Source organism: Peromyscus maniculatus, chromosome 6, assembly GCF_049852395.1.
Source record: "Peromyscus maniculatus bairdii isolate BWxNUB_F1_BW_parent chromosome 6, HU_Pman_BW_mat_3.1, whole genome shotgun sequence".
NCBI lineage: Eukaryota > Metazoa > Chordata > Mammalia > Rodentia > Cricetidae > Peromyscus > Peromyscus maniculatus.
The window spans coordinates 39,979,400-40,003,696 of record NC_134857.1 but is presented as its reverse complement, the minus strand read 5'-3'; the positions used below and the strand labels follow the sequence as shown (position 1 = coordinate 40,003,696).

The following is a 24,297-nucleotide window of genomic DNA, read 5'->3' as shown; positions in this document are numbered from 1 at the left end:
CAGGCAGATCCGCGCCCCGTGCCGCGTTCCGGGTGCGGGGGCGCTCCCCTCAAGGCGAGGGCACAGCGCCCTGGGCCGACCCTTTCTGGGCCCTGGCCCCTCAACAGCGTGCCCTCCGTTATTCTCAGGCTTGGATTTTGTCCATAACCCCTTGATTTAACAGGCTTGAGCCATTTTCTCTTTGATCCCGCCCCAAGTCAGTGGTAAACTCAAAGGAATGCAGATAGAGCGCTCGGCGGGAGAGGTCGGCGCGGCGGGGCGGGGGCACGGTCTCTCGCCAGCCCCGAAGTGCCCAGCCCACCCCCGCCAGCCGGGCCGAGATGGGAGGAGGAGGAAGAGGAGGGGCATGGGGCAGGCTGGCTCCAGCCAGGAGGTCATGCATAATTCAACAGCTCCACTTTCGGCCCGCCTCTTTCCTAGGGGTGGGAGTTTGCAGCAAACTTTGTTTATGGGACAGTCCGGGAGCCTTGGCGGCCGCGCTCGTCTGCGTCTTCGCTGTCGCCTCCTCGCGCAGTGCGAGCGCCCGGGGCCGGCTCCGGGGATGTAAGAGTCCAAACCTTCGGCTGCTGGGAATCCGCTCAGGATCTGCCAGCCGGGGCCGGGTTCCAGTTCGCTAGTTCGGGAGGCACCCAGGCTCGGCTCCCCGCGTGTCCAGGTAGCGCCCGCCGCGCCCCGCACCCTCCCGGGCGCCCGGCTGTTCGGTGTCCGCGGTCCAGACGCTTGGGATCGGCGGTGGGTGTGTTGCTCAGGGGAGGCTGCGACAGGGCCTGATGCAGGCACCCCTATCTCCTCCCGCCGCTGCCTGCTCAGGGGAGCTTCTTGGCTGCGGGAAAGTTGCATAATCTCGGAGGCCAGGGGCGCCCCCTCCCCCACCGCTGGTCCCTCGACCCGTGTCTAACTGTCTCTGCGTTCTCTCTCTGTCTTTCCTCGGGACCCCTCCTCTGACTTGAGCTAAAAGTTTGAACTGATCTTCCTTTTTCCGTTGCAGAAAGATGAATCCGTCTTCGGTGCCCCCTTCGCTCCCGCCGCCAGGGCAGCAAGTCATCCACGTCACGCAGGACCTCGACACGGACCTCGAAGCCCTCTTCAACTCTGTCATGAACCCCAAGCCCAGCTCTTGGCGGAAAAAGATCCTGCCAGAGTCCTTCTTCAAGGAGCCCGATTCTGGATCGCACTCGCGGCAGTCCAGCACCGACTCATCGGGCGGCCACCCCGGGCCTCGACTGGCGGGCGGCGCGCAGCACGTCCGCTCGCACTCGTCGCCTGCATCCCTGCAGCTAGGCACTGGTGCGGGCGCCGCTGGAGGCCCTGCACAGCAGCACGCGCATCTCCGTCAGCAATCCTATGACGTGACCGACGAGCTGCCACTGCCCCCCGGGTGGGAGATGACCTTCACGGCCACTGGCCAGAGATACTTCCTTAAGTAAGTCAGCCGGCAGCCAAGAGGGGCATAGTTGCCATACCCAGTTCGTGGTGTGTGCGTACGCGTGTGTATTTGAGAGACAGAGAGACTGATTGAGACTCTTCCAAGGTTCTTCAGAGATCTGCAAAGTTGGAAAAGTAGGGAGTGAGTCTCTGGGACTTGGACTTGACTAGAAGCAGAGAGCCAGTTTTTGTGATTTTAGGCCCTTAGCTCCCTCACTTAAGTTAGCTAGCTCAGGGCCGGGTCTATTAGCATAAGATAACAGGAACATTGGGAGACCTTGGAAGAGGAGGATCTGCCAGTGAGTAGGTGGTCTGAGTTCTTCAACCACTCAGGAAAAGCAAGCCAAAAAAGAGCACAGTGCCTAGTGGGTTTATTCCTCTCCCAGCTGGTGATGTAATGACCACACAGCACAGTGATGTAATTACCAACTGCATTGTAAAGTAGTTATGGGTTGGACCAACAAATTGTGTGGAAATTGGGTCAGGAGTCTTATTATGTTACACTTGGTAACCTAGAATACCATCACCTCAGGAGTGTGCATCGTCATCCTTCATATCACATTGGTCCAGCTTTTGGATGTAGTGAATTTTACATTAGATTCAGTTTTTGGATTAGGTTGTACAGAAAAAAAAATGTATTTTCAAATGGTAGAAGAGATTGGCATTCCTGAGGAAAAAAACAGGTTGGAACTTGAATTGTTATCAGAACCAGTGAGGCCATAGGGGTCAGGCCAGCAAAGGCCTAGATGGAAGTTGGGGCTGAACGACTTGGTGCAGAATCACTTCAACTTGGCTAATCTTCACTGCCAAAAGGGGAAAATGCCCACGGACTCACATCTTAAAGTTCATCTTAGAGCCCCATTTCTTTGTTGAAGTAGCTTTGTTTCAAAAAGTTCAAATGTAGTATAGCATGTACTCTTTTAAAAAAAGTTTAACCAAACTCCTCTTTGGCTTTAATCTTTGATCCTTGGATTGGTGAGGCCCTAGGAATGATGAGGTTTGTGCTGGTTGTCTTTTCTTCCTTCTCCATCCCAAAGCTGTTGACATCTTGTGCATATTGAGATTTAGTTTGCTGGGCGGTGGTGGCACACGCCTTTAATCCGGCACCTGGGAGGCAGAGGCAGGCAGATCTCTGTGAGATCAAGGCCAGCCTGGTCTACAAAGCGAGTTCTAGGACAGCTGGAGCTGTGACCCAGGGAAGCCCTGTCTCCAAAAACAAAAAGAGATTTATTTTATTTTATGTGTATGTGTGTGTGCCTGGGTGTATGTACCACATACAGGAAGTGCCCATGGAGGCCAGAAGAGGATGTCTAATTCTCAGGAACTGGTGGTGTGAGCTGCAACCCCCTCCCCTGATTTGGGATTTGGGTACTCAGAACTGAACCCCAGTCCTCTGCAAGAGCATCAAGTGGTCTTAACCACTGAGCCATCTCTCCAGCCTCTTGGGAATGCTTTTTGTTGTTTTTATCTTTGTTTTGGGGGTTAGTGTGATGCATCGTGAAGCCAACTCAATGGCCTTTTATCACAGCTGGTGTAGACATGTGTGCAGTGCTTTGATTTCTCAATAGTGGTAGAAGTCAGGTATATGATGTATTTGCATGACATTGTGCTAAGTTTACAAAGGAAGACAGTTTCCGTAGTGTGTACATGTTCAAAATATCATTATGTATTAAGTTCACTTGGGTAAATACAGCTGTATGTATTTCACCCTGACCTTTATTAAACATGGACTTTGCAATAAATCTAAGCAGTCTCAATAATTTTAGATTGTCCCTTTTGGTCTCAGATGATTTTTAAACTGCTCATGAATATGAAATAAGAGCTGGGATTGCCAAATGTCTGTGGGAACGTAGACAAAAATGGCCTCTAAATAAAAACAAATTCTTTTCTACCTGTCCTTTTAAGTGGTTAAAGTTGTGATTTAGGGCAGAAATAGGAGTGAGCCCTGTGTCTAGAGAAAGTTGCTGGGACCCGTTCCTGTGCGCCCGTGCAGCTCCGGACACTCCTCCAGCTAACCCAGAGTGCTCCTTCATTTCATTCTGAGGAGCCGCTGGAGTGTAAACAGTAGGCTGGCATGACCTGATGCCATCCCTGGAAATTTCTAAGCTAAGTGACTAAGAGAATTTAGGGAATTGTGTTTTTGGTGAGTATTGTCTTGTAGAATAAGCAGTTTGCCCAGAATCCTCCATGTCTTTTAGACCTTTGCTTGAAGTTTGAATAAGGTAAATGTTCTGTGTCACATTTTGATTTCTCGAACTGGATTTCTCTTGAACTCTTGGTCTATTACTCAGCTTTATCATCTGTAAATGGGGCTAGCAGAAGAATCCCTTTGTTGACTAAGGGGAGCCTAGGTTTGTTATCAGTCAGAAACCAAAGGAATTTAGAATTGACAAGGATCAGTTTGAGGGTTTTAGTGGCTTTTGTGTTTCTTTTTTTTTTTTTTTTTGGCTAGAGGAGGCTGAAGATGTGATTTGGCAGAAGTCATGTTATCTGACAGGACCCTGACAGAAATGATGTCTCCATCTATATTGAAGCAGGTGCTGTTTTTCCCTTTCTAAAGACCCCCTTTTGCTCATGTCACTAACAGCTGAACAGTGGCTTTAGGGGATGGAGCCTAGTCCTCTAAGGGGCTTTTAGCTGTCCTCTGTCATTTTCTAGGTAAGCTAGATCATTCCTAGGTATATGATGTCATCGCTTTCTGCTTTTTTTTTTTTTTTTTTTAAGCAGGGTCTCACTTTGTAGCCCTGACTGGCCTCCCAACTCACGGACTTGCCTGCCTGTGCCTCTGAGTATTGGGATTAAAGGCAGCCCTTTCTGTTTCTTCTTAAAGGTTGCTTTTTAGGTATTCACACCTTTTCTCTGGTGTGGCTACCTTTAAGATAAGAGAGGCAAAGCAGAAGCCTGGTGATTCCTCTAAAACTCTGAGTCCACCCGAGTATAGCCTGGCTCGGTACTGAACCCACTGAGGAATTTTTTTTTTAAGCTTATTTTATCGATACCTGAGAAGGTCAGAGTTTCCAGATTCAATTGTGGGCAGCCCAACATATATGCTGGGAACCCCAGTGCTCCGGGAGAGCAATAAGCATTCTTGACTGATCCATCTGTTCAGCTTCCCTACTGAGATTATCATTTTATTTTTAAATTTCTGATTATAATGGAAGACATGGTTTTTGTGCATGAACCATAAAACAGTTATAAAGAAAATGATGACCTTCAGTTAACTTTTTCAGTCTTTATTCTATAAATGTTATTGTAGAAAAGTAATAATTCTGCTAGAGAAAACCTTTCTCCTCTTACATACAATAACATTGCCCATTCTTACTAATAATTGCCACATTTTACTTTTTTTTTAAATAAAGATAGGGTCACATGATGTAGCTGTGGCTGGCCTGGAACCCCTGCCTGTCACTGCCTCCTAGGAGCACTAGGATTAAAGGCATGGTCAGCAAACCCTGCCTTTTCTGATATGTATGTTAAAATACATTTTGTTAGTCAAACTTCTTCACTCTGGTCACGGATCTAGTAGTGTACAGTCGTCTTTGGTTGAACAACAATGATTTCCTTCGATCCTCAGTGCTCACGGATAAGAACCATTAAACTTTTAAAAATTGTATCTGTAGTTGATTGGGTTTCCTCTTTAACCCTCAGGGATAGACTGATAAGGTAGGGAGAGCATAGTTCCTTACACTAGTTTTTTTTTTTTTTTTTCCTCTGAGTTTGTTGTTTACATGTTGTTTGCCTGTTAATCATCTTTTTTTTTATTTATTTGCTTTTTTTTTCAACTTTTTTTTTTTTTTTTTAATTAAAGTCGGGGTCTCATGTATCCCAAGCTGTTTTCAAAGGCTGAGAATTACCTTGAACTTGTGATGGGTATTCCAGCCTTTCCTCCCGGAGTGCTGCTGGGATTTCAGGCACGTGCAACCATGCCTCATTTATATTGTTGAACCCATGGTTTCATGCATGCTAGGCAAGCACTCTATCAGCTGCACTGCAAACCCAGACAGTTTGTCTCTTTTGGTAGACTGTCCCATTCTTTAAGTCAGTGATGTATGGCTGACTGCTGGTTCTTCCAGGTTGCTTGCTCACAGGGACCTTCCATATTACCGGAGCCAGGAACCTATGACCCGAATTTGTGCTTTGTCTAAATGGTGGTGAGACAGGATCTCACTGTGTAGCCCTGGCTATCCTGGAACTTGTTCTGTAGGTCAGGCTAGTCTTGAACTCACAGAACGCCCATCTGTCTCTCTCTGTCTTCTTATTGCTGGGGTTAAAGTGGTGTACCAATAGACTCAAATTCTTTCTTCTTAAGACTCGTTGTTACCAATTTTTTATTTATTGTATGTGTCTGTGTGACTGCCCTGTGTGTGCTGGTGCTCAGAGGCCAGAACAGAATGGCAGGTTCCTTGGGGCTGGAGTTAGAGGCAGTTGTGAGCTGTGAGAGTTAGGAACTGAACTTGGGTCTTCTGGAAGAACAGCAAGTGCTCTTAACCACTGAGCCTTTTCTGTAGCCGTTCATAATTCTTAAAGCTGAGAATCCACAGTCAACATTTCTATGATTTTAATTCTATAAAATGATTAATTTCCTTATATGTTAGTCAAAATTGGACTTTATGTATTTATTGCTTTGGTTTTTTTTGAGACAGCGTCTCTCACTATATACAGCCTTTGCTGGATGAGAACTCAGTCTGTGTAGACCAGGCTGGCTTTGAACTCAGAGATCCAGCTGTTTCTGCCTCTGAGAGCTGGGACTAAAGGTGTGCACCACTTGGCTGGCGTAGACTGAAGTTTCAACTAGCACTTGTATCTGACATTATAAATCCTTAACCAAACAAGAGAGGATATCCAACCCACAATGAAATGGGTTTTTTTTCTTACTCTTCATTGATTAAATTTACATCCCCTCTCCTTCATATTTTGACCATAATTTTTTGAGACATAGTCTCATTCTGTAGCCCAGGTTGGCCTCAAATCCATGATGATCCTCCCATTCAGTCCCTGAGAATTTGGATTATAGCTTTCAGTGACCATGCTGGGTTTCTGATCATGATTCTCTTTCTGAGGGAAAACTTTTTTTATTTCTTATTCAATTACTATGTATTAATTCTCTGTAAGAATAGTTCTCATTGTGACATTTTCATACATGACTGCCATGTCCTGTCATCATATTTACTCCCCATTACCTCTCTTGACTTCCCATTCCCCCTGATCCTCTTCCCCAGCCAATCTCTCTTCGACTTTCATGTCTTTTTTTTTGAGACCCAGTGAATTTCACCGGGGTTGCTTACATGTATTCGGGAGGGGTTATTAACAGGGCATGAGGGCCATACCAGTGGTGACATCACTCCCCAGCAACCATTAACTCCTAGTATCCCCTCAGGGAGAGATCGGCCCTCATGAGCTCCACCCTCTAGCAACTGGTGACTTCCTTTAAATACTCAGGGAAGGTGGACCATGATTTTCTAAATGATTTTTTTCTAGTATATCTAAGTAACTTTTAATGTGTTTATGTATTATTTGCCCTTATGATCTTACACATATTCTGTGCTCTGTCCAGTCCTTCTGGGCTCTACCACTGTGCTATGTAATCAGTGTGTTGTGTCAAGATTTGAATCCATGTGTGGGTGAGGTCTTCCAGGGCTTCAGATAGAGGAGTCCTTGTAGATCCTGTAAAGGACGAAGGGGAGTAGTCAGAAAGGCATTAGGAAATGTTTAAAAAAAAAAAGATGCCTGGAAGCCAGGAAAGAGCATGTCAAGAAGGAGGAAGGAACCTAGACATGTCAGGGAACATACTTCTCACTGAGTCCACTCTCTTTCTTGGGCTATGGCAAAGACTGGAGCCTGAGGTACTAGATCATATGCTAATTAAATTAGTAATTTAATTTTAGAAAAGAGAAAAATGAAGATTTCAGGTAGGTGTAGGCAACACATTCTCTTATGGCCCTGCAAATATTGTTTTTTGTCTCTAGTGTCTCCGACCCCAAGGGATTCTCTCACATTATAGGTTTAATGCTTTGTGGAGAGACCGTCCATTTGCTTAAGCACTTTCCTAAAATGAGATCTGAAATCAGTGTTTTTGTAACTAAGTTACAAGATTTGAATTTGGGGGCTGGAGAGTTGGCCCAGTCTTTAAGAACACTTGCGGTTGTTGAGAAGGGCCCAGGTTTAAGTCCCAGCACCCACATGGAGACTCAACACCTCCTAGGGCAGCAGACATGCTTGTGGTGTACAGACAGACAGACAGACATGCCGAAAAAACACTCATAAAACAATAAAAATAAATCTAAAAACAAGATTGGAATTCAAGTCTTACCCTAATTGATACAATAATCACTTGTCCTGGCCTCCATTCTCAGCTTTTCGCCAATCATTAGTTTGTAGCATTTGGGACCACTATTGTTGGGGTGTCTCATACTAAATAGCCATATAGCCATAAAATAGCAGATTATGTTTGGAGAGTATCATTTATAAGTTCATAGTTCTGGAACTCTAACTGTGGTTTTGGGGGAGGGTTTGTCTTTACTGTGTTTTTGTTTTTGTTGTTTCTCAGAACTCACTAGTGCTTGGCAAGGCGATTCTGAGATGAGTGCAAGTAAACTCTCCAGGCTGTGTTTGATTGTATCAGACTGAGCGTGGTTACATTTTGTAGTTAAAGCTTACATTGTGGTTCAAAGGCTGTTTCATGGAGCTGGCCGGATGGCTCAGCTTTTAAGAACACTGACTGCTTTTGTCCAGTGAGGACCCAGGCTGGATTCCCAGCACCCTGGTGGCTCACAACTATAACTATAGTTCCAGGGGATTCTCTTCTGGCCTCTAGGGACACCATACATACATGCAAGCACATAATGATGATACTGATAATAATAATAATAATGATGAGCAATTAAAGGCTATTTTATTTGTTACATTTTGCCAATTTAGGAGCAACTGAGATCTGTGTTACAGGTTTGGGATTTGTATAGACATGAATTTAATTGGAAGGCTCAGGGTTCGTAAAGGAGACAGTTAACTTCTGTTCATGATGTTCCTGAAGTTTTCTGGGTTTTTTTGTTTTTGTTTTTGAGACAGGGTTTTTCTGTGTGTAGCACTGGCTGTCCTAGAACCTGCTTTGTAGACCAGGCTGGCCTACAAAGAGAGATCTGCCTGCCTCTGCTTTTTGAGTGCTGGGATTAAAGGTGTGTGTCACTATGTTTGGCTCTGAAGTTTTCTGAACACAAATTCTATAGTGCAGTTGTCCCCACCTGATGAGTCTTTGTTTTATGTACTGTGTGAAATATAAGCCCATGTATGTGAAGTTTCGGGAAAGTATGGATTTTTTAAAAAATTATATCATCTAATGTATATTTGGCTAACTTGTGCAATTTATCATAAAATCCAGCCATGAATGTACATTGGAAAAACTTGAAGAAATGAAAGCTAGTGATCCAGTAAGGAGAGGCTGCTGGGAGCTTAAGTTATAACTAAGTGTAGTATTTCTTTCTTTTTCTGTCCCCCCCACCCAGTCTTTAATAAAGTTATCCCATTGGTGGTGTGAGACAAGTTCAGCTTGAGTTACTGATGTAGCAGTCTGCATTTTGCAGGTGAAGATGGTGAGGGTGGGCTCTGGCTTCGTGGACAGCTCTAAAGGAAGGCCTCGGGACTGTGGTCCCCTCGGGACACAGCGCAGCCTCTGTTCTTCTTGTGCCTGTTGCTGGGACTGAGTCACGACTGACCAGCGAGGATGCGAGAGCTCTTACACGGCAGGGGAAGAGTGCAGGGTGGTGGTTGATTATGGAAAATGGGGTGTCAGTGTCCAACAAATGGCGTCCTGTGACGTGTTAGCCTGAATCCGACAGGTGTTCTCAGTTATGTGCTGTTGCAGCCTTCTGTAATTATTAGCCGTAGTGATGTGAGTCAGGTGGTGTTGCTCCGGCGCTCTTCCTTAACCTGTTAATTGGCCAGTCCTGGTTAATTGGTTGAAAACCTCTAAAGGACGCAGAGTTCCTGGTTTCACGTGCATCAGGATATCCAGCTTTACCTCATAGGTGTTCAGGGGGCTCCAGGACAATTGTCTATGCATGCCCTAAAGCAAAGTGTCATGATGGAGTTTGAGTAGTTTCTGCAAGGTCCTTCTTAGGCCTGGTAAACATCTTGGGTGATTCATGCCTACTGTATGGGACCTAGGATTGAGAGCTGCAGGAAGAAAGGATTATAAACTTGCCTATGAACATGGAGGTATAAAATTATTGTCCTGGAATTATGTCAGCTGAAAAGATCTACTGATACTTATCACAAATGAATTGTTACTACATTTATTTTCTTCATAACCACACCTTGCCTGTGCCACACTGTGAGTGGAACTTAGGACTAATTGCAGGAATTGGTTTTCTCTTCCTCATGTGGGTCCCAGGGATTGAATTTAGGTTGCCAGGCATGGTGGCATGTGCCTTTACCTGCCGAGCCATTTTGCCAGAAACTAGATGTGGCTGTACATGTTATAATGTACATGTAGATATATTCAGAGACAAAATTATTTTTTAGCCGGGCAGTGATGGTGCACGCCTTTAATTCCAGCACTCGGGAGGCAGAGGCAGGTGGATCTCTGTCAGTTCGAGGCCAGCCTGGGCTACAAAGTGAGTTCCAGGAAAGGCGCAAACCTACACAGAGAAATCCTGTTTCGAAAAACCAAAAAAAAAAAAAAGAAAATTTTTTTTTATACCAACGAATTGTTGCACTAAAGAAAAATCAGGTTTTTAAAACATTCATGTAGAAGCTCATATTTAAATTTTGATGAAACGTCCTTTTAAAATTTATTTTCATTTTTTTAAAATTTGAAAACAGATTCTTTTCTCATACAATATACCATGATTATTGTTTCTCTCCCCTCTACCCCTTCCAGTTCCTCCCCCTTCTCCTCCCCTTCTGATTCACTCCTTTTCTGTCTCATGAGAAAAGATCTAAGAGATAACAACATGACAAAATAAAATATAGTAAGATGAAGCAAAAACCATCATCGAAATTGGTCATAGCAACTGGAGGAAGTCGCAAGGGTCCCAAGAGCAGGCACAAGAGTCAGAAACACACTCAACACACTCATTCTCACAGTCAGGAGTCCCATAAAAATACTATGCTAATCGCTATAACATATCCGCAGGGGACCTGGTGCAGATCCCTGTCGGCCCTGTGCTCGCTGCTTCAGTCTCTGAGTTCATAGGCTCCCTGCTTACTTGATTCAGAGGGCCTTGTTCTCCTGGTGTCCTCCATCCCCTCTGGCTCTTACAACCTTTCTTCTCATTTTCCTGGAGTCTCTGAGCACTGCAGGGAGGGATTTGATGGAGACCTCTAAGACTGCCTCTCTGCATTATGGCTGGCTGTGGGTCTCTGCATCTGTTCCCATCTGCTACTGGAGGGAGGAAGCCTCTCTGGTGATGGCTGGATGAGGTACTGATTTATGAGTATAGCAGAATATCATTAGGAATCATTTTATTGATTTTTTTAAAGACCGGTAGTGTTTGGTTTCACCCTAGGTCTCTGGGTTATCTAATCTCTGGTTCTTGGTTACCCAAACAGTGTTGGGTATGAGTGTCTTCTTGTGGACTGGACCTTAAGTCAAATCAGACATTGGTTGACAGCTCTTACAGGTTCTGTGCCACCATTGACATAGCATATTTTGTAGGCAGGACAGATGGTAGGTGGGTCAAAGGCTTTGGGGCTGGGTTGGTGTCCACACTTCTCTTTTGGTAGCCTGCAGAGTACCTTCTCCCATCAAAGACACTAGAATGTGGGAACACAGGGGTGAGGGCTCTAGGCACCTCTGGACTTCTTGTTCAGTGAGTTGTGTGAGTGTTGTTCCCAGCAATGCCCACCTCCCCACCCCCACCTCAGCTTTCAGTTGCAGAGAGCACAACCCTTTGTCTTAGCAACAGCCTGTGTTGTTTTTGGGTTTCCATGGTATCCCCTTAGCCAACAACTCCATTGAATGCAACAGTCCCATCAGTGGAAGCCTCGCCTGGCTACAAGAGATGTCCAGTTAAGACTCCACATCGCCCATTGCTAGAAGTTTTTTATTAGAAGCATCTTCATATATTTTAGGAAGTTTCCACTGCACTAGGTTTCCACACCATCCTCCAAATGCCCACCCAGTTCTAGCCATCTCTCCCTGCACACTCTCTCTCCCACCTGGTCCCTCACTTCTATTCCCACCCGCCCCAAGTCAGCCCATAAAATCTATTCTATTTCCCCCTTCCAGGTCCCACTGTGTCATGCTGGCTGGCCTAGAACTCGCCATGTAGACAAGGCTAATCTCAAATTCGTGGAATTCACCCACCTCTGCCTCCGATTGCTGAGATTAAAGGCATGGAATGGGATCAAATTCAGATCCTTGGGCTTGGCAGTAAGCACATCTTGCTTGCTCCCCAGTGGTTTTTAAATGAGACAGAGTCTCTTTACAAAGCCCACTGTCCTGGAACTCACAATGTAAATCAGGTTGGCCTTGATCTCACAGAACTCCTGAATGCTGACATTAAAGCTGTGTTCCAGCATGCCTAGCTCAGAGCTGCTTTTTATTAGGACCAAATTATTAGACCAAAAGTAGTTCGTTGGCTGGAAGCAAAACTTGTCATCTGTCATTTTAAGTTCACAGTGGTATGTGGTGCATTCTAACCTTTATCCATAGACAAAGCGGTGGTTGATGAAGATGAGCAGGGGGCAAGCTGAAGAAACTTTAATGAGTCATCCAGGATGACTGTGAATGTGAGAAACAGTTCAGGTTGTTTGCACTTGGCAGTCTGAATGGGCTTTGAGCATGAGGAGAGATTGCATGAAATTATGAATGGTTGATTTTTTTTTTTTTTTTGAATAGCCTTAAGGGGATTTTGTAAGAAAAGTAGCATGATTCTTGTGACAAGTGGGCTATGTGAGTAAGGGAGACCCAAGAAGCTGTGTCAGGACCCTTGTACTGTCATGAATTTTCAAAGCTAAATTTTTGGGAAAGTAAGATAAGGTTAAACAAGTGTGTGGAAATAGAGATACTTTTAAAAGTCTTGAGGTGTTTTGTAGATAGCCTTTGTTATAGGATAGATCATCATTGCTGCCTGGGTTTGCTGCAGGATAAAAGAGCTTCCTTGAAGAATGAATGATTGTGTCTTTAGAAACATTTAAACACCAGCTTGTTGTCCAGACCTAAACACCTTGAAAACAGAACTGTGTCTTCAGGTCCCTTTGCGTGCTGGCTCTTCCTGACAAGCTCCAGGAAGCAGGTGATTGCAAGCAAAGACTGCTTCTTTTCCAGGTATTGCCCGGCTTTGTTCTTAAGTGTGACGCTGGAGTGGCCGGCTTTGGTTTGCTTCTTGTCTGGAGCCTGCTTGGATGAATTTTAAAAACCTGTTTGTTTCACCCATCAGCCAACTGGGCCTTACCCATAATTCCTGAACTTTGATTATGGGGGTTATTATCAGACAAGAGTGTCTTTGTCAAGGAGCATGTTTAATACTCTGGGGTCTAGCGTGACTAGCGGATGTAAATTGTATGGAAGTAATTAAATGTGAAGGAAATGTCATGTGGGCTGAATTTAAATGTACAGACTTTGTGGCACTGATTTTGATTTTTTTCTTTCTTAAACTTATACCAAAAAGGATGGAAAGAGAAAAATAAAGGTTCAGAGAGTTAGGGAAGCAGATACGGAGACTACACTTGTTCTTGTGTCTTCTGGTTAAAATCTGAAGTCAAGGGCGGGTATTATGTGAATGCCATTGCCCTTCATATGAACCCTTTTGAGTCCAGATGCCAGGGAACTCGTTGTGCTTGGGAGTGTGAGCCTCTTCCCAGCCAAGTATCTTATCTCCACATATCTGTGTATCCTGCAGGGGAGTGGGTTTTTTACGTTCTAACACAGGCTTGGAGGGAGCTGTATAAATGACGCCTGTTTCTCCAGTTTTTGCTCCATATTCTGAATAGGGAATGCCACAAGCTTCATACAGGGGGCGGGGAGGGGGCACTCTTTAGATTTCTGGGCAAGAGTTGTACGTTTCTCTCCTTGCATGGGATGTCCTCTGCCTCTGTGCTTGTTTTTTTTTTTTTTTAAGACTTAGCCCACTCCATCTCCTCTTTAACACCATAGTGGACCAAACAAGTAGAAAGCCTCTCCACCCCTTCCAAATCCCCATGGTAATTTAATCTGTACCATGCAATAGTTGACCATTAATATGTTGTGTAATGCTTATTGTCCAAAGAATGGGCTTAATTTCCCTGACTTGCCATCTGAAAATATGGACTGAGTGTTGTGTTAGCTTTAGCTTCTTGCACACCGATGCAAGGAGATACAGTGTTGCCATTGAATGTTTTATTTTGTGTGTGTGTGTGTGTGTGTGTGTGTGTGTGTGTGTGTGTGTGTGTATACATGTGTATATGACTGTAGTGCCCAGGGAGGAGGCCAGAGGCAATGGATCCCTGGAGCTAGAGTTGTAACAGTTGTAAACGACCTCGTGTGGGTGCTGGGACTTGAACTCAGGTCCTCTATAAGAGCTTTTAACTGTCAAGCCATCTTGAAATCATCACAATGTCACTGGGGGTCAGAGATGGAAATGGACACATTTAGATTTGATGTAATAGTACAGGTTTGCTTTGCAGTTGGGATTGATCATAGTAGACTCCCCTTGTCTGCCCTGATGAAGGTACTTTATGCTTTATTTTCATTCTTTATTTGTAAATTCCTGTGGATAAGAACAAAATGTTGACCATGTTGTATTTCTTGAGTACCTACTTTAATCATATATATATATATGATTCAATTAATAATTCTTGAAATAAATTCAACTGATTTTTCACTTCTTTTGATCATTGATAATTTTCTAGTTGATATTTGTTGAACTCATTTTGTATCCACCGTGCTCAGCTTACTAGGTGTGTATTTACAGTAGATTCCACTCTGTAATATGTTCTACTATTCTTGGTTATTTATTTTCTTTTTTTAAAATTTTTTTATTTACTTTTATTTTATGTGCATTGGTGTTTTGCCTGAAGGTCAGATCTTTGAGTTACAGACAGTTGTTAGCTGCCATGTGGGTGCTGGGATTTGAACCCGGGTCCTTTGGGAGAGCAGTCAGTGCTTTCCTCAGACCTCCTCAGACAGAACAATGAGGATCCAACAGAGAAAACATTGCTGTGACTAACACACTGTCCACATCCCTTCCCAGATCATTTTCATGCTCTGTTGGTGGAAATTTACCACACTAACACTGCAGCTTTCACAGACTCTTGCAATTGAAACTTCCCAGCAGAGCTCTAGAAGGCAATTTTTGTTTCAAGAGACTTTTTTCAGGGTGTAAAGTAAATGAGAATTTGGGATCTTTGCTGTAATTAAGCAGATTAACTTTGTCAATAGTGAGCATATAATATGTCAGAGAAGCTAGTCAGTCTTGAATATTAAACATAGACTCAAGTTCACTCTTGGTGGACTACCACCACCCATAAATAAACTTGAAAGGAAATTTAGTCAGATAACCCCCGGAGAAACTGTACTCCTGGGAACACCCTATTCTAAATCATATGTTCATCATTACTATTTTCATGTAGAGATTCCCTTGAGATGTTTATTCCTAACATGTCCTGGAAGATCATATAGACTGGCCCAGGAATACCTCTATCCACTGAGCTACCTTGTTGCCCCCCTTCATCCTTTTTTTAAGGGAGAGTTTGATTATCCAAAGACAAGAGACTCAACCAGTTTAGTTGCTAAATACATACTGTATTTGCACTATAGTTTACATTTATTTGCTTTTAGTTCTTTTTTTTTTTTTTAATGTGTGTTTGTGTGCATGTGCACATACATGTTCGGGTATTCATGATGGATGGCCTTTGGTAAGGAATAGTCATTATTCTGTTTGTTGCTCTTTTTCTCTCAGAGGCCCACCCTCAATGATCAGGGGTAAGTCTTATCCTTTCTGGAACTCGGGAATGAATAACTGTGGACGGGAGACTGAAAAGGGACCTTTTGATGGGTGGCAGTGAGGCTTTCCTTGCTTCTCCCATTGTCTTCAGGACCTGGGTCTCCTAGTTCCTGGGACACCTGTACATTGGTTTGTCATTCATTAGACAGCATTTCACCATGTAGCTCTGGCTGGCCTGGAACTCACTCTGTAGACCAGGCCGGGCTTGACCTCACAGAAATCTTCTTGCCTCTGTCTCCTGAGTGCTGGGATTAAAGGTGTAAGCCACCATGTCTTTACACATTCTTTTTAATACTTTCCATATTTAGTCGTCCCAAGAATGGTGTGCCTGACCTTATCCTCATTTTACTCAAGAAATCAATACAGAGAATGTTTAACTTGGCCAAAGTCATATGCCAGTCAAACCCTGGCCCTGGCTGCCCTTTTCCATCCAGTAGGCCTTGACATGGTTGGCTTCACTGTCTCTCCTCTTCAGGATCTCCTCTTTCCTTCCTGCTTCCCCATTCCTGTTGCCTCCACCCTAGTGTGACTTGGTTGTTCCTTTGTAGGCTGTAATAGCCTATCCTGGACCTTGGTTCCATGTACGTCATGACTAGACACTCCCATCCCATTGTTCTCCAGTGTCAATGAAGTCCTGTCTTGTCAGGGCTGACCTTCCGACAGGCTTCTCACCCTTTCCAATATGAACACTCTGCCCTGCTCATCCAGGCTCACTGTTGGCTGGCCCCTGGGTGGTGCTTGCCTCCTTCCCAGAGTATCTCCACTTCTTGTCTGATCTTTTACTCGGTGCATTCTACTATCTAGGTCCATCTAGGCTTTATTTCCTTCCTGACTGCTCAGCTTCTAGAGTCTTTGCCTCCCCTGAGTCTAATGCTAAAGGTTGTAGAGCATAACTTCATTATCTCAGACTTAAAAGTCCAACTAGGTCGGGCGGTGGTGGCGCACGCCTTTAATCCCAGCACTCGGGAGGCAGAGGCAGGCGAATCTCTGTGAGTTCGAGGCCAGCCTGGGCTACCAAGTGAGTTCCAGGAAAGGCGCAAAGCTACACAGAGAAACCCTTGTAGCTTGATTTTTCCACCTTGCCCACAGTCAAGCTACAAACCCTGTCTCGAAAAACCAAAAAAAAAAAAAAAAAAAAAAAAAAAAAAAAAAAAAAAGTCCAACTAGGTTTATATCCTTTGGGCTCATGCCTGGTCCAGCACTGAGGTGGGCCCCCAGGAAGGGCACTGAGTAGTGGGACCAGTGGGCACAGTACTTAGTGATTTGGACCTGACTGTTGGGTTTGTTGCTTGATTTCCTCATCCTTGAGTGAGGAACTTGAAGAAGATGTTAATTTTATTAGTGGAGTTTTAAAAGACTTGCTGGTATGTGATTTAAATGATGTGTAATTTATGTAAAGTGTATAATTCGCTATTTCCAGTGTCTTCACAGAGACTTGCAGCTATCAATTTTAGAACATTTTCATTACCACGGAGAAAGCCCCTATTAGCTGAACAACTCTAAGCTATCCCCTTTTCTAGCCCCATGGCCACCCCATTCCTTTATCCTTCCTGGCTCTAAACAAACGGTCACTAATCTGCTTTATGTTTCTCTACATTTGCTTCTTCTGGCCAACTTGTGTAAATGGAAGCCTTCAATTGTGAACTTCGATGACAAGTTTCTTTTCAAGGCTCCTCCATGTAGCACGCAGAAACAGTACTTCATTCCCCTTGTAGCTAAATGATAATGCCTCGTACTGGTTTATTGTAAGCAGATGCATGTTGCTAATGCATTCATCTGGTGATCTGCTGGTGAATATTTGGGTTGTTTCTTTTGGCAATTTCTTCTGTTTTTGAGAGAGAAGTGGCCTCTTCCTTCTCTTCAGTGGTTTTTATGGTTGCCAAGCGCAGTTTCCATTCACTGCTTCAAGCATAGGAATCTGGGCCTCGTGGTGGTGTGTGCGCAGTGTGGATAGACAGGTCGGATACTTGGCCGTCAGCAGCAGCAGAGAACAGTCAGGGAGTACTCATGAGTTTTGGAGTTAACCATTCCGGCTTGAATCATGGCTCTGCCACTGAATGAGGTTACATAACCAGCAGGCTCTCATTTCCTTGTTTGTAAGGTGGAATCTACTTTTGACTGTTCTCTTAGAGTCAGAGCTATGCTAGAGAGGGCTTTAAGCTCAACCCCTGCAGAAGGACCTTACTAAGGCTGTAAAAACCAGTGTGTAAGTAAATACATACAAGTTATAAAATGAGTGCTTCAAGTTGTTATGTTTAATACAGTGCCTTCAGCCTTCCCTCCCAAACCACGTCAGTGGGCAGGTTGGACTTGCGTATTTGTGTGTGTGTGTGTGTGTGTGTGTGTGTGTGTGTGTGTGTGTGTGTGTTGTGTGAGTTTATGTGCATTCCATGAGTGAAGGTGCCTGTGGAAGTCACAAGAGGATGTCATACCTGCTGGAACTGGAGTTATAGGCAATTGTGAGCTGTCATGTAGGTGCTGGGAACCAACCTAGGGTCCTCTGCAAGAGCAGCAGAATATGCTCTTAACCACAGAGTCGTCTGTCCAGTCCCCTCATAGTCCTTCTTCAGCTTTCTCTAGTTTTATGCTCTGGCCACTGCATCAGGCTATTTGAGAATGACAGGTATCTCCTGTTCCTTGAAAAGATAGAGGGTGCATGTTTTATTCTTTATAGGGACAAGATGGATTGCTTCCTTTGTAGGCTTTACTTAAAGGTTGTTTCATAGGGTGCTGGTCACCCTGAGCTTACTTATGTTATTAAAAATTTTTTAAAGTAATTTTTGTACTTTGTGAGATTGTAATATATTGCATCATTTTTCCCTCCCCTTTCATCCCTCTGAACCCTCCCATGTACCCTTCCCCTTCTTTCTTTCAAATTCATGGCCTCAAGAAAAAAGTTTGTGTGTGTGTGTATGTGTGTTTATAAATTTTGTCTTTTTTAAAAACAAAAGACAAGGTCTTACTATGTAGTCCTAGCTGGCCTGGAACTTGCTATGTCGATCAGACTGGCCTCAAACTAACTAAATCTGCTTGCATTTGCCTCCTGAGGGCTGGGATTGTGGGATTGAAGGTGTGGGCCACCACGCTGGCTGTATATTTGGGGTTTGTACATGAAGCCTGAAATACATGCACCCCTCCCCCCATAATTGGTTGAATTGAGAGATGAAGCGTTCATTTGACCCAAACTGTATTTCTTGGTGTTTGTAACAACCATTCTGGGTAGAGTTGTTAGGAAATAGTAAGGAACCCTTGAGATTGCAATTTCAGAGTTTAGGTAAGGCCTGCCTGCACATACAGGTCAACCATTTTTAAAAAATTATTTTACAGTAGGGTTTTAGATGCAGTTAAATGCATATAACTTTTATATTTACAGTCACAGGTCTTTTGAGAGAACGGGGAATAAGGTTTTTGTTTTTGTTTTTTTTTTTCTTTAAAAAGTTTATAAATCCAAATAGCTTCTACCTTCACACTCTTAGGCAAATAAAAAACTGAGTTGGGTCTGTGAGTCTTGAGTCTCTTCTGTCCTGGACCGAGGCTCATGGGGTAGGTCCTGCCTCAACTCCTGTGCAGCTGGTTTGACCATGCACAGGAACTGTGAGGAGGTCATTTCCTGGTTGACTGTATTTTGTGTAGGAGATGCTGACAAAAGAATATCTTCAAGTCTGTCATTCCCACCACTGGATTGTGACCCTTTGGAATGAAATAGAGTTTAGAGATGAGGAGGGAATTGGTAAGGGGCATTTCATTTGCTTCCTCTTAATGCAAACTGCGTCCAAACAAGTGGCTGAAGTGAGACTGGACATCACTTACAGGGTGATGTTTGGGCCACGTGGTCTCCGCCTTGGCCCTGCAAAAGGAAGGCTTAGTCATGGAGTCCTTAGCCTTAGGCTTAGGCACCATGAGTCAGCTTCCCATTGTTCCGCTCTGGAGGTTCCCCGATTTACAGGTAAACTCCTGTTCTCCTGCCCCAGAGGGTTCAGGCATGTGACCAGAGCATCACCAGGAGCAGCAATCCTTGGCCTTGCCTTTCTGGCTCACACAGAGCCTAGCACTCCAGTCTGCTTGAAGAGCAAGAGGGATTTTTTAGCATCCTGTTGTTTCGTCCATAAATTAAGGCGTAGTTTATCAGTACAAAAGGGGAGTAGAAAATTTTTAGAATTTTATCTTTTGCTACTGACCTAAATAGCCGGGACTTTTGTCCTTTTTTCCTCTCTCTCTCTCTCTCTCTCTCTCTCCCTCCCTCCCTCCCTCCCTCCCTCCCTCCCTCCCTCCCTCCCTCCCTCCCTCCCTCCCTTCCTTCCTTCCTTCCTTCCTTCCTTCCTTCCTGTCTTTCTCTCTCTCTCTCTCTTTCTCTCTCTCTCCTTCCTTCCTTCCTTCCTTCCTTCCTTCCTTCCTTCCTTCCTTCCTTCCTTCCTTCCTTCCTTCCTTCCTTCCTTCCTCCCTCCCTCCCTCCCTCCCTCCCTCCCTCCCTCCCTCCCTCCCTCCTTTCTTTCTTTCTTTCTTTCTTTCTTTCTTTCTTTCTTTTTTTTTGTTTTTTGGGACATTATTTCTCTGTGTAGCCCTAGCTGTCCTTGAATTTACAGAGATCTTCTTGCCTCTGCCTCCCAAGTACTGGGATTAAAGATGATATTACCAATCTTTATATTACCAATGTTCATTTTCAGAGCTGGAGGAAGAAACAAAATTAAAGACTGATTTCATATGTTATTTGGAAACTATTCTTTATAATTATTCTTTCCTTAAATATTATGTTATTGTAAAAATAATGGAAGGGGATTTAAATTAAAAACTTTTCTTATATCTATCTATCTATCTATCTATCTATCTATCTATCTATCTATCTATTTTGAATCCTGTCACGTGCTAGGTGAGAGCTTTACTATTGAAACCTGGAAATTTCTTTTCCCACTATAGGAAAACCTCATTGAAAATTTCCTGCTAGTATCCACCAAGTGCATCTTTACACATTTGCATGTGAACTTCTCATCGGGGAACATACTTCCGTAACTAGATCTTAGATAGTTGATAAATTGGCACTTTTGTGGGTTTGGTTTTCTTCCGCATGTGTTCGTTATCGGTCTAAGACACGTAGGGGCTTTAATGTGCAATTGTGTGCTGGTTATATCTGAAACTAGAAATATCAAAGGTTGTTGTGGCAGAGCGTATCTTCGAGGCTTTGTTTCTTCCTTTCCAAGACCCCAGCTAACAGAAACTCTCAGACTTGGAGAGACAAAGCCCGGAGGGGTGTTGCTGAAGGTTCCAATGGAGCTTCTGGAGCATTCACATTCTAAATGGTGTTAAGGTGGGTAGCATGTTCATAGCCCAGCAAATCCTGAACTGGTTCTCAGATAGTCAACTTTAAGAACCTTTCCTGCAGGGCTGTAAGTAGAATAAGTAGGCAGGAAACAATGTGTGCGCGTGCTCATGTCTGTGAGCCTGAGGAACTCTGAGGTAAGATCAAAAGCACATACTTGGAGAAAGAAGTGAGACCACCTTTGGAATTTAAATAGCAACATTGATTTAAATGAGGGTAGATGTGGTGGCACATACCTGTGGTCCTAGCACTTGGAAGCCTGAGGCAGGATAATTCATAGTTTGAGGCCGGTTTGGGCTACCTAGTGAGAAGAGACTCTTGTCTCAAACCAGAACAAAACAAAATGAAAAGAGACAAGGGGACTAAGGCCTTTCCTGCCTTCAGACTTGACAATGGTGCAGGAGTTGGGAAACACCCTTTCTTTTCTTCGAATTGTTCTTTGAACTATTTGGCAGAGATAACTGCAAGACTTGTGTCATGTGATTGGAACTTCTCGTGGTACTGTTGGAAATAGCTAGACTCCTTCTAAGGAACCATTTTCCCAAATCTCTGAAAACTCACATTGTCTTTTCTCTGGTTAGGGTTGCACACATTTCACCAGCTGGGAAAAGACACGGTGTGGCAGGAATTAGCCTCTGTTGCCTGAAGCACAGAGCTGTACCAAGGACCACCTCAGTGGCAGTTGCTTAGAATTTGTTCATTTGGTTTTCTTTGCTGCTAAGGGTGCAGTTCATAAAGTTTCTCCTTGGCTTAATCGTAGGAGTTTTCCTTAGGCCTTTACAGCAACCAAGCAGACTGCTCCTGGGCTATGCTGTATAAAAAAAACAGGGAGGGCCTGCCCTGTCCCCTTTGTGAATCTCCTCAGTGAAAAGCTGATGTGGCTTCATGGTCTATACCTCATTGACGTCTCTAGCTTGGTTTGACATCACATTTAACCTGTATGGTCTGAGAATCCCCTTTCGAGCCACAGCCCGTCTCCTTAAGCTGTTAACCTTTAGTCTTTTTTTTTTTCCTGGCTTAGATGTAAGGCACCTGGTATATGATCCTTGCTCAAGCCTCTTCACCTTTAGGAACATCAAGAGTATGGTTTTGCCATCAAAATTTGGTATTCGTTTGCTGACTGCATTTCATTGCTTGGCATAAATGTGGGGTTGACTTTCCCACATAATACCCTCACCCCCATGGCTGAAAATAAGAGTGTTTTCAAAATTTGGATTGTAGTCAAGAAAGAAGGGAAATAAATAATGGGTACTCAACAACAAGAAGAATTCTTGCCAGATAAAATCTTGATGTCCAGTTAAATGTGAATTTCTGATAAACATTGGATACATTTCTTAGTATGGGTACAACCTATATCTTGCATGAGGCATACTTGTAAAAATAATTGTCATTACCTGAAATTTATATTTAACTGGGCATATTGTATTTTTATTTTTTTGAGTCAGGGTCTCATGTAGTCTGGGCTAGTTTCATGTAGCCCAGGCCGGCCTCAAGATAGCCTTGAACTCAAAATCTTCCTGCCCCCATGCCCAGGCTGAGGGCTGGAATTGCAGCCATGTACTCCCTTGCCCACTTGTGCTTGCCAGCTCTGGCTACTGTACATCCCTGAAGCCACATACTTTTTTTCTTTTGTGTTAGTCTCTAGCTTAGGAGGCCCAAGGTTTCTTTTCTGTGGAGAGGTCCTGGGGAGTGGCCCAATGGGCAGGATATTACACTAGTGTGAATAAAAGAGGGCAGGGCATAAAGAAAGGATTGGCCAAGCAGCTGCTGGGTGGCCTCAGGACAGAGTGGGTGTTCAACTACCTGTTCACTATATGCCAAGATGGGGCAACGCCTTGTTTTTGATACTATTTTTGGATGTTCTCCTATATTGCATGTGTTCCGTCACCTCATCACCCACACATTCAGTATGGGCACCTGTCCAGTTGATGCCTTTTTGTAGTCCACAAGGGCAAGCACCTTCAGGATCTTTTCCTTGGCATTTACTATATTAAAAATGGAGTAGAAGTTCACCTCTAATCAAGAGTAGAGAGTCTGCTTTGGGGGAGGGGGTTTAATACATCTATTAATAAAGTGAGAGTCTTTTTTTTTTGTATGCTAAGTATTATGTCGGTCCTGGTCAGTTTTTTTCTTTTAATATATTACAGAATACATATATGGTTTTAATATACTACAGAATACATATATGTATGTATGTATGTATGTATGTGTATATGTATGCATGCATTCTCTTTAAATTCTGGCTCATACAAAACAAGTGGATTTTTGTTGTTGTTGTTGTTGTTGTTTTTGAGACAGAGTCTGTGTAGCCCTGGGTGTTCTGAAACTGTATCTAGACCAGGCTTGCCTCAAGCTCATAGAAATCCTCTTGCCTCTGCTTCCCAAGTGCTGAGATTATAGGCAGGCACCACTACATGGGCTGCAAGTTCTTAGCTTTTTTAAAAACCTGATTTTAGATTTTAGGAGAGGAAGAATCCACATGAACGAGGATGAGGTGTAAGATGTTGATCTGACAGGGTTTACTGTATATTGCTGACTATCTGTAGGGCTTCCTGGGATCTCAATGACTAATTAGTAGGGTTCCATAGTACAGGTTGACAGAATAGAATTAATTTATATTCAGTTACTCCATGCTCAGTGTCCCCAGTTTAAGACCTGTCCCCTTTAGTTTCCTTTGGCTGAGAAGGCCATCCACGGTGTTTTTATTTCCCTGAAGCCCTGCAGCAAAACTCCTGTGTCATGAGCGACAATTACTTTGCTGTCATTACTCTGTGGTTGTAGCACACTCATTGCTGTGAATGGTTTATGAGTGTCACCCAGATCCATGAGCTCAGCTGTGTGTCAAACATCTAGGGTGGGACTTAGCAGAAGCTCACGTGGAAATGTAAGGTGCTGAGTGGAGGTGTGTTAATGACGAAGGAGGCAACATTTGGCTTGAGTCAGGGAGCTTAGTGCTAAGGCCTGTTTCCTTATGAGAAAACACTTGTTTGCTTGTAGTCTTAATTTCTGCTTCATTAAGATTTAGACAAAGTTAGAGTCGCTATAACCCATGAGTAAAGAAGAACAAGGTAGTCTGTTTTGTCAAATTCTGCTTCGTTAGTAATCAACCTTTCTTGATTTGACAATGATTATGATTTGTTTTCCCAATTTTGTAAAAAACATAACAAACATACCCTTATTAGCACAAGCACTGGACTTGTCTTTTCTTTTCTTCCTTCCTTTCTTCCTGGTTTTTTTTTTTTTTTTTTTTTGAGACAGGGCTTCTCTGTGTAGTCCTGGCTATCCTGAAACTCACTCTATACACCAGGCTGACCTTAAACTCACAAAGCCCCTCCTGCCTCTGCCTCCTGAGTGCTGGGATAAAAGGCTTGTGCCACCACCCTTTTTTTTTTTTTTTTTAAACATTTACTTTATTTTAAATTCTCTCTCTCTCTCTCTCTCTCTCTCTCTCTCTCTCTCTCTCTCTCTCTGTGTGTGTGTGTGTGTCTGTCTGTCTGTCTGTGTGTCTGTGTGGGTCTGTATGTGTGAGGCCAGAGGCATCAGATTCCTTTGAACTGGAGTTACACACAGTTGTGAGCTGCCTGATGTGGGTGCTGGGGTTTGAACTTAGGTCCTTTGGAAGAGCAGTACCTTCTC

The 24,297-nt window shown here is 43.8% G+C and overlaps 1 protein-coding gene across 2 annotated transcripts in view; it reads left to right on the top strand.

Annotated features, from left to right (window-relative positions):
* The first annotated feature begins 361 nt into the window (after nt 1-361).
* Nucleotides 362-24,297, top strand: part of Wwtr1 (WW domain containing transcription regulator 1) — a 125,249-nt gene continuing 101,313 nt past the window's right edge. The window contains exons 1-2 of one of the 2 annotated variants that reach the window (XM_006977546.4): nt 362-543; nt 989-1,423. In XM_006977546.4, coding sequence (XP_006977608.3) covers nt 377-543; nt 989-1,423 — 602 coding nt within the window. In that variant the 5' untranslated portion in view covers nt 362-376. Of the gene's footprint in view, nt 656-988; nt 1,424-24,297 lie in introns of both variants that reach the window. The other variant, XM_006977545.4, reaches the window with a different exon arrangement.